The 16,951-nt window shown below is 33.4% G+C and overlaps 3 protein-coding genes across 3 annotated transcripts in view; 2 read left to right on the forward strand and 1 right to left on the reverse strand.

Annotated features, from left to right (window-relative positions):
- On the reverse strand, positions 1–1,514 carry LOC126776437 (short coiled-coil protein B). Its single transcript, XM_050498956.1, has 2 exons — positions 1,161–1,514; positions 1–837 (listed from the first exon to the last, which is right to left on the reverse strand). Exons 1-2 carry the CDS (start codon positions 1,420–1,422, stop codon positions 695–697), a joined length of 405 nt encoding a protein of 134 aa, XP_050354913.1. The 5' UTR covers positions 1,423–1,514; the 3' UTR covers positions 1–694.
- Positions 1,515–1,895: 381 nt separating this feature from the next.
- Positions 1,896–4,339, forward strand: LOC126776389 (39S ribosomal protein L19, mitochondrial). The gene is made up of 6 exons (XM_050498882.1): positions 1,896–2,095; positions 2,344–2,577; positions 2,739–2,881; positions 3,023–3,202; positions 3,901–4,055; positions 4,161–4,339. The coding sequence occupies exons 1-6, from the start codon at positions 2,026–2,028 to the stop codon at positions 4,291–4,293; spliced, it is 915 nt and encodes a 304-aa protein (XP_050354839.1). The 5' UTR covers positions 1,896–2,025; the 3' UTR covers positions 4,294–4,339.
- A 722-nt stretch (positions 4,340–5,061) lies between these two features.
- LOC126776305 (klarsicht protein) overlaps positions 5,062–16,951 on the forward strand; it is a 222,788-nt gene continuing 210,898 nt past the window's right edge. Inside the window, exon 1 of the mRNA XM_050498712.1 lies at positions 5,062–5,296. The gene's annotated coding sequence lies outside the window, so the exon portion shown is untranslated. The remainder of the gene's footprint in view (positions 5,297–16,951) is intronic.

A 16,951-nucleotide genomic window follows, 5' to 3' on the forward strand; every position in this document is an offset into this window, starting at 1 on the left:
ATGATAGAATTATACATGATTTTTGAGATTTTATTTTAAAAGAGAGCCTTTATATTAAAACAATTTGTGAGTGGAATGTATATTAAAGTGTATCATCATAATATAGAAGAATGTTAATTGGTCTTTAACATTTTTAAGTTATAAATATATCTATCTAATTGATCTATATGATTTTAATACATTGATAAAGGTTTTTTACACTAAAGCATGGTCATATATGTGTTAAAAAAAACTAAAAAATAAATACATAGTGAATATAAATATATTGATACTTAAACAATTATCCTATTTTATACAAATATTCAATTTATTATAGCACTGCTTTTAAAAACAAAGCCTTTTTCAGCACCACACACACAGTAGCTTTTTAATATTGGCAGCATTGTCAAGCTGGTAAGTGCCAAATTTACAAACTAGGTGAGTAACATTGGCCGAGATGAAAAAGGAAAATGTTAGCTTACAGATTCTAAAATTCACTGGTAACTCATTTATTTCTATGTTGAAATGTTCTTTTAGACAATTTTTTTTTATTTATTGGTTTTAGTATCAATTAAAAAAAAGATTGTTAATAAATTATCAAATTAATAATTACTGATCTCAATAACTTTTAAAGTTATTTCATTTAATTCTGTAAGCATTTTCCTTCTCAGTCTTTCTATATACCAAGGCAAATAATTAGTGCCAGATAAATAATTTACTTTTTATGCACATTTGGTGTAGTAGACTGAAATACTGACGATGCTGACATTAAATTTTCTATGTATTGGCCTAAAACCTGGTTTTCTGAACGTAATTTCAAATTTTCTTCTTTCACTGAGTCAACTCTCTGTGACAAATCTGTAAACAATATATAATGGTTTGAATAATATACCAAGGTTATATATTATATCTATTTTTTTAATTCTTCAAAAGATTAGTTCAGAAATCATGCTACACATATGTATTGTTTTAAAACAACCTTTAATTAAAATATTTTTTTTGAAAATAACATATTCATTGCTTACTATTGCAGACACTGAGTGTCAATTAGTGAGGATTACTGTTTTCGAGGACTATTTATTACAATATAAATAGAAATATTAATGGGAAAAAGCAAAAACATTATAGTATTGTTAATGCTTAATGACCGTGACGATGTAAAAAATAAATCAAACAATTACCATCCAATGTATTTTGAAGTTCTAAGACTTGCGATATCAGCCGTGCCTTTTCTTCTTGTTCATCAATTCCAGAGTCTGGTTCAAAACTACCAGGGCCATTTAATCCAGGGCTCGAAGATCCGGTGTAGGAGCTAGGTAGAGAGTCCATAGACCTACCGTGATCCAAGCGATTATTATCGACATCATCCGATATTATTACTTGTGGGTCATCATCAGCTAAAGGGATATTGTCATCATTACACTTTTGCATTAGAGAGGACATTTCTGTGGTTGTTACAGGGCACAACGAGCATAAATTAAGGTCACAGTAATAATCGATAAATGTTTAGATTATTACTTTGACAAGACAAGAAGTAAGAAACTACTTATGTCTTTGACAGATGTCATTGCTTTTTTAGGTTCAGTTTAGTATTCAAATATTTGATTTAAAAATTAAAATATATAAGACTTTTTGGTCGTATATTAGATATCGTGTTGGCAAAATACTAGGCAATTAATGGTAGAAATATTTCATGTTTCCACTCTCTTTGTTTTTACCTTTAGCCCTGTTATATATATTTAATAAAAACAATGATTCTAAAAATTATATATTTTTTTTTTGACTTGTAAAATATCATTAATTAAAAATTGCCATTTTCTATCCAAAGCCAATTCCAGTGTACCAATGATATTATACAGTCATATAGAAAGACAAGTACAAAATAACCTACCTATTTATTTATACCCAACTTCAATTCATTTTGAAATGTCAAAAACATCTTGTCTTAAATCAAAAATGTTTATTTAAGCATTTTATTTTATTGTAACGTGCTAAAAACTATTTTTACTTATCGATACCGTTAAAATTTACACTAAAATAAGCGAAATGTCGCTAGTTATACGGAAGTCGACTATAGTCGATATACTTTGTGCGGCAAAATGGATCGCCAGAAGAGGTTAGCTGTGTTTATAACTCAATTATTAAATGCAAATAGAGTTCTAATTATTTATTTTTACGATTCCCTGTTTTACATGGATAAGATATAACATTTATTTGATTCAGAAAAGAAGTTAAAAAGTAAAAATAAATTATCCAATACTAGTACTTAAGGAATGAATTATATTTGTTTTTATATTGTAATCTGTATATCTTTTAATATAATTGTAGCAATAAATGCCTATAGTCACGGTTCTTCAATTACAGATTGTCGAGTTTTATCATCAGTGCCAGAAAAGGCAGAAATTGTTGAAGAAGTAAAAGAAAGAGTGCCAGGACGCAAGCTCCGTACTCATAATCCTCTACTTGAATACAGACATGTTTATCCAGAATTTCTTCCGGATCCTAATCCGAAATGGAGAAACAGCCTTCGTGAAAAAATGGAACGAGCAGATATGTTAAAGAGAAGAAGTCAGATTGATATACCAGAATTTTATGTTGGTAAGTATGCCACTCGATTATTGTACACTTGCAATTAAAATCAATATTGTAGTGTTTCTATTTAAATCAGTCATATAAAACTTTGAATATTAAATCAATACGTGTGTTCTATTCTGATACCAGCAAATTAAATTTATTTATATATATAATTAAATTACCAGGTTCAATATTGGCTGTGACTATATCAGATCCACATGCTCAGGGTAAAACAAATCGCTTTGTGGGCATATGCATTGATCGTAAAGGCAGTGGTCTCAGAGCTGAATTTATATTGAGAAATATTATTGATCATCAGGGGATTGAGGTAAGCTAAACTATTTAACTATAGTTTTAATTTTCTTTTTTTTAATTTGCAGATTTATTAGTAGCTGTTTTTTTATATATTATAAATAGGTTATCTTCTGTAATTTAAAAAATATTAAAAGGTTTTAATGTTATATTTTAGGTTAGATATGAGTTGTATGATCCAACTATTCAATCAATACAAGTACTTAGATTGGAGAAACGGCTTGATGATAAATTGTATTATTTGAGAGATGCTTTGCCCGAGTATTGCACATTTCCATTAGATATGGACCCAGAGATTCTTCCTGAAGGTACACCTGTGCCTCTTAACCCTGTCCAGGTGAATAGTTAATAATGTTAAGTAATTTTAAGTTTTTTAATGTGAAAATTAAATATATTTTAAGCATGAGGAAATAAAATTAATACTGTTGTATGTACAGTTTAATGTAGTCTTTTATACTACAATTTTACTTATGGATAAAATTCACTTATTATTTTTCAGTTGAAAAATAAACTATATATTTTTTAACCTTTCAAATAACATTAATTTGATTTCCTTTGCATAATAAATATCTACTATAAAAATTATGATATTTTTTTAATGTTCATATTAATAATATGAAGATTACAACTTAATCATATCATCATATTCAGCCCACATTAATCCACTGCTGGACATAGGCCTCCTCACAGGCGCGCCAGTTCTCCCAGTCTTGTGCTAGTCGCATCCATTGAGCACCCGCCATCTTCCTAAAATCGTCTGACCATCGGGCGGGTGGTCTGCCCACTGGCCTTTTTGCTTCTCTAGGCCACCACTCCGTGACGACTTTAGTCCACCTTCTGTCTTCTCGTCTGGCCAAGTGTCCAGCCCATCTCCACTTTAACCTCGTGATACGCTTCCCAATATCTTCGACTTTCGTCTTTCGTCGGATTTCTGCGTTTGGTACACGATCAACGAGGGAGATGCCTAGCATAGCACGCTCCATCACCCTTAACTTAATCATATATTTATTTAAAACTTACTTACTGTTTATATAGGTAAAATTAAAACCAAAACCTTGGCTTGAGCGTTGGGAAAGACAAGAATTAAAAGGAGTCTCAAATATTGAAGAGCACTTGAAAGAAAAAGACAGAGTTCGAAGAGAACTGAGAAAGGAACCGTGGGAGAAATATGATTTGATGAAACAGTACAGGTATTATATAATTATTAGTTTTTTTTCCAGTATGGAACACACCTTTTGTATACGCAAAAAGATGTTTGTGCTGGCTGCTAATAATAAAAATGTGTTTTGTTATAGGAAAACAATTCCAGCAGAAGATCAGTCTGAAATTTGGAACGAAGTCTATAACCAGTTGCAACAAATGAAAGTCTCTCGTAAAAAGATGTCAAGAAAACGTCCACTTGCCACGCCCAAAACTCAACTTGCATAACTTACTTGAAATAAATTTATTAAATTAGTCTATACATAGTAATACTTTATTTTATTTACCCAAGTGTGATAAGTTTCATTCTAATTTGATATCAACTGTATTGTAACATTCTTTAATAATGTACTATTGATTATCATCATTTATAAATGATAAAGTTAAATAGAGGTATACAAGCAATACAGTAACAGCCTGTTAATGTCCCACTGCTGGGCTAAGGCCTCATCCCCCGTTTTGAGGAGAAGGTTTAGAGCTTATTCCACCACGCTGCTCCAATGCGGGTTGGTAGAATACACATGTGACAATTTCAATGAAATTAGACACATGCAGGTTTCCTCACGATGTTTTCCTTCACCGTCAAGCACGAGATGAATTATAAACACAAATTAAGCACATGAAAAGTCAGTGGTGCTTGCCCGGGTTTGAACCCACGATCATCACAAGAAATACAAAAGTTTTATATTACATTACATCCATAGATTCTTTGAATATAAAAAAAATTCAGAGTATTGTCGATAGATGGCAGTAGGATTTAACTTACAATATATGTTAGCTTAGAATTAACAGATGATAAAGTAAAATGTATACAGATACTAAAACGTTCTTATAACTGTTTATACGAAACGACTTATCGTGACCATATTATTAATGAAATTGCTAACTAGGAAACAATTTACTAACCGTTTTGATGCATACCTATTTTTTTTATAAAGCATTATATTGTATAAAGCATTATTTCTTTCTTTACTCTTATACAGAAAAAATATCGTTGTATATAAAGTGACCCTAAAAGTGCAATCTATTCGTGCGGTACGGGCGGTTCACGAAATAATTTGATTTCATTTAATTTAAATAAATGTTAACTTAATATAGTGTATTTGTAAGAGACTATACTCGTATAAACGTAATTGATAGTGTATGTTTTGTTAAGTTCCTAATGTTTATAGTTTACTGTATAAGTTTTCGTGGTGGAATTTGTATTGCATTGCACTACACCTGTCGCCGGGTAAGTACTTGTTTTATTGCAATTCTGAATAAATATTAAGCTCAAGCTAACTTTATATATACTTCTGCTATAGTAGTAATACTGTTCTTTTTCATTCTTTATGTAATGTTTGTTTTATCATCTATCTTTTGTAGTTTACACAACAAATGGGTTGCATATAATAAATTGCAAGTGCATTTTGTCCAACCTTGATTTATTGATTTGCGTGTATACAAATGAGTATTTACTATGAATCGGTTTCTGTTTGCCTTCTTTGTTTGTTCAATGTCTTAATTTCCAATTGATGAATATATGATAAAGTATTTCTATGTAAACTGCAGATCTTCCTTAAATTTAGTAATGAAAGAAGTTGTTGTGTTCTTGAATTGAAAGCGTATTATTATCTACTTATTTAGAAGCAATGATAAAAATATTAACTTGTAGTAATAAGTTCCTCTTTATCTTGGTCTTATTTACAATAACAAACAAAAAATGATAAGTTAGTTATATAAAGTTATTTATTTAACATTGCATTATATGAAGGCTTGAATTGATACAATATGATGGTGTCACAATTTTTATGCACCTCAAGATTAAATTTCAGGAATAAATTGTTGTTTTCTAACATAGTTTAAAAACTTTTTTTAGATTCTAGAGTTTTGAATATTCAAACCTATTTTGTTAGAGGTCATTGGGTTGTAGGGTTAATTTTAGGACACGACATCCATAGAATTTAAATGAAATGTCTGGTAAGGTTGGTTATTATATTTAATTGTTTTTATTGTTAAATGTGCCTTTGTTTGTATTATTAATCAGAGCAAGGATAGCAGTTTTTTTTTTTATAAAAATGAATCACAAATGTTTGATTAGTTAACAGCTATTTTTAATACACATATAAGATTTATTTTGAGAGATTTGCAATTTTTTTAATACTTCGGCTGCACAACAATTATACTCTGAGACAAAATGTTTCTGTAAATAACAAAAAATAATTTGTTCATTTCGTTCATCGACATTCTCTGAAGTCTGTATATAACATTGTTTTTATATTAGTATTAACTGTAATTGAATAATTAGAATATTATGCTCCTTACCTAGTCATATATAAATACATAGGTAATTATATTTTAGAATGATTCAGAAATATTAACTAGAATTCTTAAAATGTTTTGTGGTCGTCAAGAGTAGAATTAATTTTTATATATATTAGTATCAAGAAAATGTGCTATAGTCACAAATTGCCCCGTAACTTTCAACTATGATAACCCATGATCCGGGATTAGTTTCTTCTAATTGTGCTATGTAAATAAAAAAAACAAGGAAAATATTATGAGGATAATGAACGTGGGTAGCGTGTCATATAAAATGCTTTAAAATTATTATATGCTGTGACATTAAAACGACCATTTCTTAAATGATTTAATTATGTTTCAAATTTTGATGTAAGACATTTATTAAAAGACTAAGACTTTACTGAATGACTTTGTTGTCTATCAAAATGAGGTTAGAAATGTCATCCGTTAGTTTAGGGTCTTAGTTTGTGTCTTTTAGCTAACCTATGCTTAACGCAGTAAGTTAACCGAAATAGAATCACGTGTAGAAAGGTTGTTGGCCGATAATCTTCCTAGCGCCAATAACCAACAACATTACGATGTTTTAATTCCCTCGTGGAACAACACTTGCATGCCATTATACTAATTTGCATAACAACCCACCATTCTATATCAATGAAATTGAGTCGGATTTTTTGTAATTGATACGAACACTTGTCTTGAAACAAGTTTTTAATTAGTTATAGGCAATGTGATTCACGAATTGAATTGACTAGTAACAAACCCTCTTTCCTTCAAGAAGCCGAGATGGCCCAGTGGTAAGAACGCGTGAATCTTAACCGATGATCGTAGGTTCAAACCCGGGCAAGCACCACTGAATTTTTATGTGCTTAATTTGTGATTGTCATCTCGTGCTTGACGGTGAAGGAAAACATCGTGAGGAAACCTGCATGTGTCTAATTTAACTGAAATTTTGCCACATGTGTATTACACCAACCCGCATTGGAGCAGCATGGTGGAATAAGCTATAAACCTTCTCCTTAAAAAGGGAGAGGAGGCCTTAGCCCAGCAGTGGGACATAGTCTGTTACTGTACTGTTATTGTAAACCCTCTTTTTGATAAGCGTAAGTTTCATGATTAAGCAAATCCTACCTTATGGGTTACGATGAATTTATAATTTTCGCGATGAGCCATAAAAGTTAAAGAAAAAACGTCTGCAAATTAAATTAATCTAATTTGTTGCGAAAAAATACATGTGTATTATTACTTTAAAATTAAATTATTAATGTTATTGTTATTTTAAAACAAAGCTAAGAAAAAAAACGAATATATCGTCGTAAAATGTTTATCTTATGTGCTCAACCTATCAGCGCGTGCTTTATCTAGCTTTCGAAACCGGATGACAATAAAACAAGCGCGAGATTGAGTGATGTTAGTAAAATATAAAGTTTCTTTGGCGTCAGTTAAAGTTAACGAGAAGTAATAGCTGTTCTTTCAATAACCAATTTTAAATATACATTAATATAAAAATATTACAACACTCTTCGAGAAACGTATTCGCGTTACCATAATTTTTAAATTTCTGCCTATATTTTATTTTTAAATGCATACATTTATAAAAATTAAGATGATGAAGATGACTATAAAAACTAAATTGACAACCTGTGAATGTTACAAACATTAAAAAAATATGGAGCTTTATCCTCATATCCTTTATATGTTTAAGTGTTACATTTCTCATAATGATATATGCAGGGGTTTTAACATATGTAAGGGTACCGCTGGTTTTTTAGTGGGTATTCCGATGTTCGGGGCGCACTCGGCGCCTTGGACACCGGCGAGTCCCACATACCCTCCCACTGTTCCCGTGGGGGAAACGCGTAATGCGTTTTTCCAGCGTTAAAAAAAGGGGTTTTAACATATAATGAGGAGATTAATATTTAAAAAATAGGCGTTGCTACCCTAGACTTGAAATCTAGCGATATTTGCTCTGGATCAACGTGTCTCAATGATGCATTTCGGCTCATTATTAATAAGTACGAAAATATGTCATTCAGTAATGACTCACACCGCAGTAGAATTCTGGTGGTATATTTTTTATGTGTAAGTAAAAATAAGCTACCAAAGCCATATTATGATTAAACTATAAGAGTCGATACTATATACATACGTTATTACTATTATTAATATTGATATTAGCTCTTGAATAGATGTGTTATATTTAGCACATTTCATAAGGATTACGAAATTACAACTCGAATATAAAATACGGAAGCTTGTATATGAAGTCACTCCTCGATCCTCTGTTAATTCTGTTATCGATTGATCTAAAAATAAGAAACCGAAGACGTTTCTTCAAGTATTTTATTTATAGAAAAACTTTGTATATATTACGTTCAGATGTTGTAGAATATTTTATTTTACTGTTAATCTATTAGATGCTGTGTTCATTTTTTCTAATATCTAAAAGTATTACTCTTAGTACTAAAATCGACAAAGTTCAGTTTCGTCTTAAATTATATGTCGTATATATAAAATAAGCTTTTAGCCGAGAGTATTAAAACGAATTTCTTTTACTGTTGTTGATTCTAAAACCTCAATCAGTGATAAGAAAATGGTTTAATATTCAGTTGCAAAATTTGACCCGCACATACATAAAATATAGTAAAAAAGGTCTATGACTTGTTATTATGGCTGTTATACAAACATTGCCTAAATTTTACTATCTTAAACCACATTTTATATCTCTATTATCACATTTAGATAACTATGCAAAGTGTAAACATAGTTGGGCCTGATATCATTATAGTTATGATGTATGTGCAAAGAACCGTACCGTTTATGAAGGATTGTCACGTAACGTAAACTCATATATTATTTGAGTCCTGGTATTTTTTTATGAACACAATTCAAACATTTATGCTTTGAAGCATTCTTTCATTGATATGAAAGTATTTTACATCAGACCAATCTAAGGTAATAGTAACTTCTTATTTAACAAAGAAACTAATACGCTTTCATTAAGAAAACCTTTTGAAGCTTAAAAAAGGTTTTAAAAAAATATAAATGCTTAATGAAATTGTCGCAATTTTGTTTGATTTTTTATTTGAAATACGTAAAATCCGATCTGTTAGTCCAATTATTTTATGCTATTTTATTATTATAGGTATTTATCATAGAGTATAAATACACAATAGGCACTTATGCCTTTATACTGTGTAAGAACGAAATATTAGTGCATGAAATTAGATTTAAGTTTTTATAATATCTTATCGTTTCTCGAAGGGTAAGTTCCTATCATTTCGTTACGGAAAGACATAAAATCAGCATCAACGGTTATTTATTACTGCTAACAGTAACGGTCCCGTCGCTAATTGCTACACGTCGAGTGTTATAATAAGCAATATAATAGGTAAAATAATGTATGAACGCTATATAAGTTTGATAGACCGTATATGTATGTAACGTAAAATTAATAGTCATCGCTGTTGCAACCAAAACAAAGAAATAAGCAAGTAATTATGATAAAGAATGCGTGTTAAACAAAAGGTTCATCTCTGTTCAATCAATAAAACGTTGACTCATGTTAGCTGTAAAGGGCTATTGCTGTAATTGCTGCACGCAATGTCGTGTGGGGTCTTAGACTCCGCTTCGTCTTCATTGCCTGTGATGTCTTCATACTTATTGCTTCCCATTGATCGATGTTAATCTATTGACGTTATGTGAAATATATAGTTTTGCTTCTGTTATGAAATATTGATGAATTCTCTATTCTTGTCTACATTTATCAAAGTACGAAATGATTTATTTATATTTTTGTTTGCTTTTAGTTTGTTTATATGGTACTCTAACTTCTATGGGTACCACGTAATATTTGAGTATAACAGGCATTTTTTTTATGTTGTGTGTTTCATTTTTTTTTAAATATAGAATAGGAAGGCGGACGAGCATATGGGCCACCTAATGGTAAGTGGTCACTAACGGCCATAGACATTGGCATTGTAAGAAATGTTAACCATCTCTTACATCACCAATGCGCCACGAACCTTGGAAACTAAGATGTTGTGTCCCTTGTGCCTGTAATTACACTAGCTCACTCACCCTTCAAACCGGAACACAACAATACCAAGTACTGCTGTTTTGCGGTAGAATATCTGATGAGTGGGTGGTACCTATCCAGACGAGCTTGCACAAAGCTCTACAACCATTAATATAAAAAATATTATACATATAATAATAATAATAATAAATACCTTTATTACATACTACATATATATTTCGTTACGTATATCAATACTAATATATAGGGATGTAAGGGAGCACAACTGTATCTAGTTGTTTCCAGCCAACCTCACCTGCACGTGGTGCATCCTGCCGATTAACAAACGAGGCTCTGGCGACCGACTAATGGCGGTATAACCATTCCATTAAGGCGTAGCTAAATACTGCAGACTGGTGACGGGCAGCAGTGTCATCTGTACGACGAGCTACGCTCTGCGATCACCAACCCGACTGCCCAGCGTGGTGATTACGGGCAAAACCTTTTATGACACACACCTATACGCAACGGCCCCTAGTTCCCGGTCGCTCCGCTGTTCCTGGCCAAGGCGGCGGTCATGGTAAGGGTGGGGCAGGGGGTGCTAAGAATCCACGGGTTACGGTAGGCCGCCAACACCGACTGACCCTGGCTACGTATAACGGATGCACGCTACGGCTCGACGAACAACTGGCACAGCTCGAAGAAGAGCTGAGGAACATAAGGTGGCATATTTTGGGGTTATGTGATATCCGAAGAAAGGGAGAGGATACCATAGCCTTAGAATCAGGTCATCTTATGTACTTCAGAGAGGGAGACCAACCATCCCAAGGTGGCGTCGGGTTCTTGATCCACAAGGCTCTCTCTGACAACATCTTAGAAATCTCCAGTGTGTCGGCAAGGGTAGCGTATCTTGTGATCAGACTCACCAAAAGGTATAGCCTCAAGGTATACGTATATATATAAGGTATAGCCAAGTATACGCACCGACTTCGACACACTCGGATGGTGAAGTGGAAGAAATGTACGAAGACATTTCTAAGGCATTGCACACCACCCAAAAGGCTCACTTCAATGTTGTCATGGGGGACTTCAACGCTAAAGTGGGAGTACATACTAGCAACGAATCGGTAGTAGGACAACACGGATTTGGAAGCAGGAATCATAGGGGGCAAATGCTTGTCAACTTTCTGGAGAAAGAGGGTCTGTTCTAGATGAACTCTTTCTTTAAGAAACAGCCTCAACGGAAGTGGACATGGCGAAGCCCAGACGCTATGATTAGAAACGAGATTGACTTTATTATGACGGACAAGTTTTTGACGTACTCTGTGATCACAAGGTTCAATACCGGAAGTGATCACCGAATTGTACGAGGCACTCTAAATATTGACTACAAGCTCGAGCGCGCCCGTCTAAGGAGGTCTACACTCCGACCAAAAGAAGGACGAAATCCTATCCATCGCAAAACACCGCCAAGAGGACCAAACTTTCGGGAGAGTCTCTAGAGCTAATGCGAAAATGACGTGTAAACCCTACAGTCACTTCGTCAGATCTTAATAAAAAAATATCAAAGCTGGTAAGACGCGACCTCCGAAACTCCAATACAGCGTCTATAAAAGAAGAGATTGAGCAAAATCGGGGGCGAAAGTCTTTGTTCAAAAACTAGGCCATCTGACGAAGCTGACCACTTCAAAGGGAAAAGTCGTCGCCTCTAAGCTCGAGATTCTTAAGGAAGTTCAGGACCTACCCCTTCACAGAAGAGTTGCCAGAAGTAAGCCAAGACGAAATTGTTATGGCTTTGGGGCAGCTTAAAAATGGAAAAGCCCCCGGGGAAGATGGAATTACGACAGAGCTACTAAAGGCAGCTGGAAAACCTTTACTAGCACAGCACCAACGAATATTTAATTCTGTCCTATTCTCGGGAAGAACTCCAAAGGCATGGAGCAAGAGTGTTGTCGTAATGTTCTTCAAAAAGGGAGACAAAACCTTTTTGAAGAACTACAGACCTATTTCCCTCTTGAGCCATGTCTATAAGCTGTTTTCTAGGGTCATCACGAATCGTCTCGCACGTAGACTTGATGAGTTTCAGCCCCCGGAACAGGCCGGATTTCGAAGAGGGTACGGAACCATAGACCACATTTACAGTGCGGCAGATTATACAGAAGACCGAAGAGTATAATCAGCCCCTGTGCTTAGCATTTGTGGACTATGAGAAGGCTTTTGACTCTATTGAGACCTGGTCTGTTCTGGAGTCCTTACAACGGTGCCAAATCGATTGGCGATACATCCAAGTGCTGAAAGGCCTGCATGACGCTGCTGTTATGACCGTCAAAGTACAGAATCAGCAGTCTGACCCTATCCTCTTGCATCGAGGAGTGAGACAAGGGGATGTCATTTCATCGAAATTGTTCACTAATGCATTAGAGGATATGTTCAAGAAGCTGCACTGGGAAGGGCGGGGCATAAACATAAACATACCTTTCGCACTTGAGATTTGCAGACGATATCGTCATCGTGGCAGAAACCGTGCAGGACATGTAATATATGCTGAGCAGCCTGGCTGATTCTTCTTCTCGAATTGGTCTCCGGATGAACTTGGAAAAAACCAAGATAATGTTCAACGAACACGTCAGTCCGGAACCAATAGTTCTTAACGGAGTTCCTCTCGAAGTTGTACAGGAGTATGTGTACCTTGGGCAAACTTTGCAGTTGGGTCGAAACAACTTCGAGGGGGAAGCACGAAGAAGAGTACAGCTGGGCTGGGCAGCGTATAGAAAACTCGGTCAAGTCTTTTCGTCACTAATACCGCAATGCTTGAAGACAAAAGTCTTCAACGAGTGCGTCTTACCGGTTATGACCTACGGAGCCGAGACGTGGACACTGACAGTGCGTTTGGTCCACCATTTTAAGGTCGCTCAGCGAGCTATGGAGAGGGCTATGCTCGGAGTTTCTCTGAAGGATCGAATCCCAAATGTGGTGATCCGACAGAGAACCAAGGTTATCGACATAGCCCAAAGGATTAGCTGAAGTGGCAGTGGGCTGGACACATATGTCGCAGAGCCGACGACCGTTGGAGTAGACGCGTTCTGGAGTGGAGACCACGCCTTGGCAAACGTAGCGTAGGACGCCCTCCAGCTAGGTGGAGTGACGATATACGCAAGGTGACGAAGTGGTTGGAGATTAAGAGCTGAAAATCGAGCTCAGTGGCGTGCCATTGGAGAGACCTATGTCCACCAGTGGACGCGAAAAGGGTGATGATGATGATGATGATGGTCAATACTAAAGTTCCTAAAGATTAATGTTCGTGTTCAATGTAAGAAACAACTTTTAAACGACACATCATTACATTATATATCCTATATATATATATATATATATATATATATTAGATATGTAAGAAGCAAATTTTCAATGGCGCGTTAAATTAATTTACTATAAGATACAAATATGATTAAACTGTACAACGCCCTTTAATAACACTTTCGCAATGAAAATTTCGCAATAATTCTATACAAGAACGTCCCACCATTTGAAATTGAACTTTATCCAAGGGCACGGGAATATGCTGAGCGTGTACAAATTGTTTGTTTGTATATTTGTAATATTGATGTTTATATATACTTGCAACCGCCTTGTTTGTTTACTATTGTTTGAATTGAAAGTTACTTGCTTTGTAAATATTTACATTCAGCATTATATATGTGTTGTAATTTGGATTTGCTTTAAAGCATCAAATTGATAGAACATTATCTGATTTTTTTTACTAATTAATAACCTCGAAAATGATATTACAAAAATCATTATAATTGAAATGATATGTAATTAAATAGAGATATTCATTATATTATAAAACCGTTTTCGTAGTTTTAATAACATTAAGCTTTTGTATGACGTGCCATATTATTTACAAAACTCATGCGTGTCGCGGGTCGCTTGTCGTCGCATGTTTATGTGTTGTTAAATATCGTGACATTAGGGTTCGATTTTTACAGAGGGGTAAAATGTTCCCTAAAGGTGTTTAGGGCGCTATTATTCGACCGTACTTACTCTATGCTTATATAAAGACATCCCACTGCGGATAAAATTACGGTCTTTTTTGTTTTAGTATTTATATTTTTCTTAAATAGTTTTATTTTATTTCGTTTTTATGAAAATGGTATGATTTTATTAAAAATAAGAATATAAACGCGTCAGTGGTCTAAATTTAAAGTTTAGTAGGTTTGGTAGTCTTTACAGTTAGGCATTACAAAAAAGGTCTCCTCATTTATTTGTATAGACAGAAATAGGTTATGAGAGCTTATTTATGGTTACGAATTCATTAGAAACGTTGTAAATAGTAGATAATTTTGGTTGAAACCGCTATTTCTAGGTCTACATATTCTACGTAACATATTTGGAAATAAATAATTTTAATTAGGATAATTTAAAATTTTAAATATAGAAAAAAAATGTTTTATGTAGAACTCAAAATTTAACAAACAATATACTATAACTCGTAATGTTGGTGTTTTTCAACCATTTCGTTCGCAATGTTTCGTTTTGATGTCATCGTAATCTGACATATCTCTCGTTTTTCCGGCTTTCTAGAGAACTCCTTTAAAGGGTCTGCAGGCTATTTCTATGCAAATCATAAGAATCAAGAATGCCAATCTGATCTTCACTTATATGGTATTTTTAAGATTATCATTATAATGTAAAAAATGAATTGAGTGAATTAATATGCACATATTTAGGTATATGTTATAATATAATAATAATTGCGGCCACAGCGGCCAATCTCAGGAGACATTAGCCAATTGTTCAAGACATATTATAGTGCACAAGTGTGTGCTCACACACAGGTGGACTCTCTATTCCCTATCCAACTAGTAACCCGGTAGTAGCCCAGCGATCGGATATTTCCATGCTGTTACTGTAAATTACTTTTTCTAAGACTTGGATTGAGACTGACTACGACTGAAAATAGGAAACCCAAAATGTTTAATTTAAAAAGTAAATGTTTTTTTTTTCCATCACATGAATACTATATATTAGGTCACTCGAAGGTTAAATGTATGTAAATAATGTATAAGCATTCAATGAAATTGATTTAATTGTCGGTATTTGTGTTGTTAAATTAAAGATATTTAAATAATATTTTAAAATTCTGTATACTTATTTTGTTCTGTTTTTTAACAACCTAATGCTTCATTATGTTAATAGGAGTATAAACGTAGCGTATAAAAGTATTCACAATAGATGTTTAGTAGGTAATGACCGTGGCTAGTTTTTATATAGTGTTGAGGTTGAGTTTTGCTTACTATACAAAATCCCTTCACAATTGCTTTTACGAATGCAGAGATTTCTCAATTTTCCAATTAGTCAAGGTGACGTGCGAATCAATTGATACTTCCCATGACGAAACCGAAGACGAAATTCAATATTTGTCCAATTTAGAAACACCGTCAAAATACTGAAGCAGTGAACTATAACTTATAAGTAGATGTTTATACGTATAATAAATATTTAAAGAGATCGTGTCTGCATGTTTAGAACTATTTACAAGAAAGAAAAAAGTAATACGATTTTTAAAATGATATATATAATTTAAATAATAAATCAATAATTTCCTCATTGGTCTAGTTCTTCATTTATAAAGTTCAACTTATTAACTTATTCCTCCTTCCGAGTTCATCCGGTCGTGTCGGTTTGCCGTCCCATCCGACTTACGGACTGATTAGTGAGGGAATAGAGAGTGCGCCCGTTTTTGCGCAAGCGTTTGTACATTATAATATAACCTGCTATGTCTGATGTGTCTTCAAGATTAGCCGTTAGATTGGTTCGGTGAAGAAGATATCATTATTATTAGTGTATTAAGTAATAATAACCAAAAAATATTAGCATAGATTTACAGCGTTTTTAAATATAAAATAATGTTATTTAAATATTATCCTTGTCAGTAAATAGTTGTTAGGTGAAAATCGATCTGTACTTTCATATTTATTATTCAAGTGAACACTGTCACTAATAGGCAACTTGGGTATCAAAAATCAATTATGGTATAATTTTTGAAATATCTAGTTAAGAAAAAAAAGATTAATTTTATTTTATATTTTCTTTTATTATACTGCAATACTTTTTTTCACGTTAAAAACATTGATATAGTTGTAAAATTAAAACAGTTCAATATAGATATAATTATGTCATGCTTAAGCTATTAGGTAATTTCGTATCGTGGACGACACCGCAGGCGACCTCTAGTTTCGTGATTAAGTGGGTTTTTACTTGGAACTTTACAATCGTTTGACGTGCCTCCGCGGGAGCCTCATAAATTTGGTATTTGAAATGTTTATTTTGTAAAATTACGTGACTGTATTCAGATTCAATGTATCACAATTGCGCGATTTCATTTCTAATGTTGCATTGTTTGTAATAAATCAATCGCATTATGCGTGATTATTCAACTACATATAATTAACATGTATCAAAATGTGATATCCTTAACTTTGCTAAATTATAAAAAAAAATGTGAAGGAACGTTTGTGCACCAAAAGCTGTTAATTCTTTATTATATTGAAAAGTGTGATCAATTACAAACTTTGAAAAAAA

The sequence above is a fragment of the Nymphalis io genome, chromosome 20 (genome assembly GCF_905147045.1).
Source record: "Nymphalis io chromosome 20, ilAglIoxx1.1, whole genome shotgun sequence".
Lineage (NCBI taxonomy): Eukaryota > Metazoa > Arthropoda > Insecta > Lepidoptera > Nymphalidae > Nymphalis > Nymphalis io.

What these genes read in the sequence shown, in the direction of transcription:
- LOC126776437 (XM_050498956.1), bottom strand. Translation starts at nt 1,422, where the DNA reads ATGTCCTCTCTAATGCAAAAGTGTAATGATGACAATATCCCTTTAGCT. An exon ending in ACTTCAAAATACATTGGATG is followed by an intron (nt 838 to 1,160) that starts GTAATTGTTTGA and finishes TATTGTTTACAG; the next exon opens with ATTTGTCACAGAGAGTTGAC.
- LOC126776389 (XM_050498882.1), top strand. Translation starts at nt 2,026, where the DNA reads ATGTCGCTAGTTATACGGAAGTCGACTATAGTCGATATACTTTGTGCG. An exon ending in TATACCAGAATTTTATGTTG is followed by an intron (nt 2,578 to 2,738) that starts GTAAGTATGCCA and finishes TTAAATTACCAG; the next exon opens with GTTCAATATTGGCTGTGACT. An exon ending in TGCCTCTTAACCCTGTCCAG is followed by an intron (nt 3,203 to 3,900) that starts GTGAATAGTTAA and finishes CTGTTTATATAG; the next exon opens with GTAAAATTAAAACCAAAACC.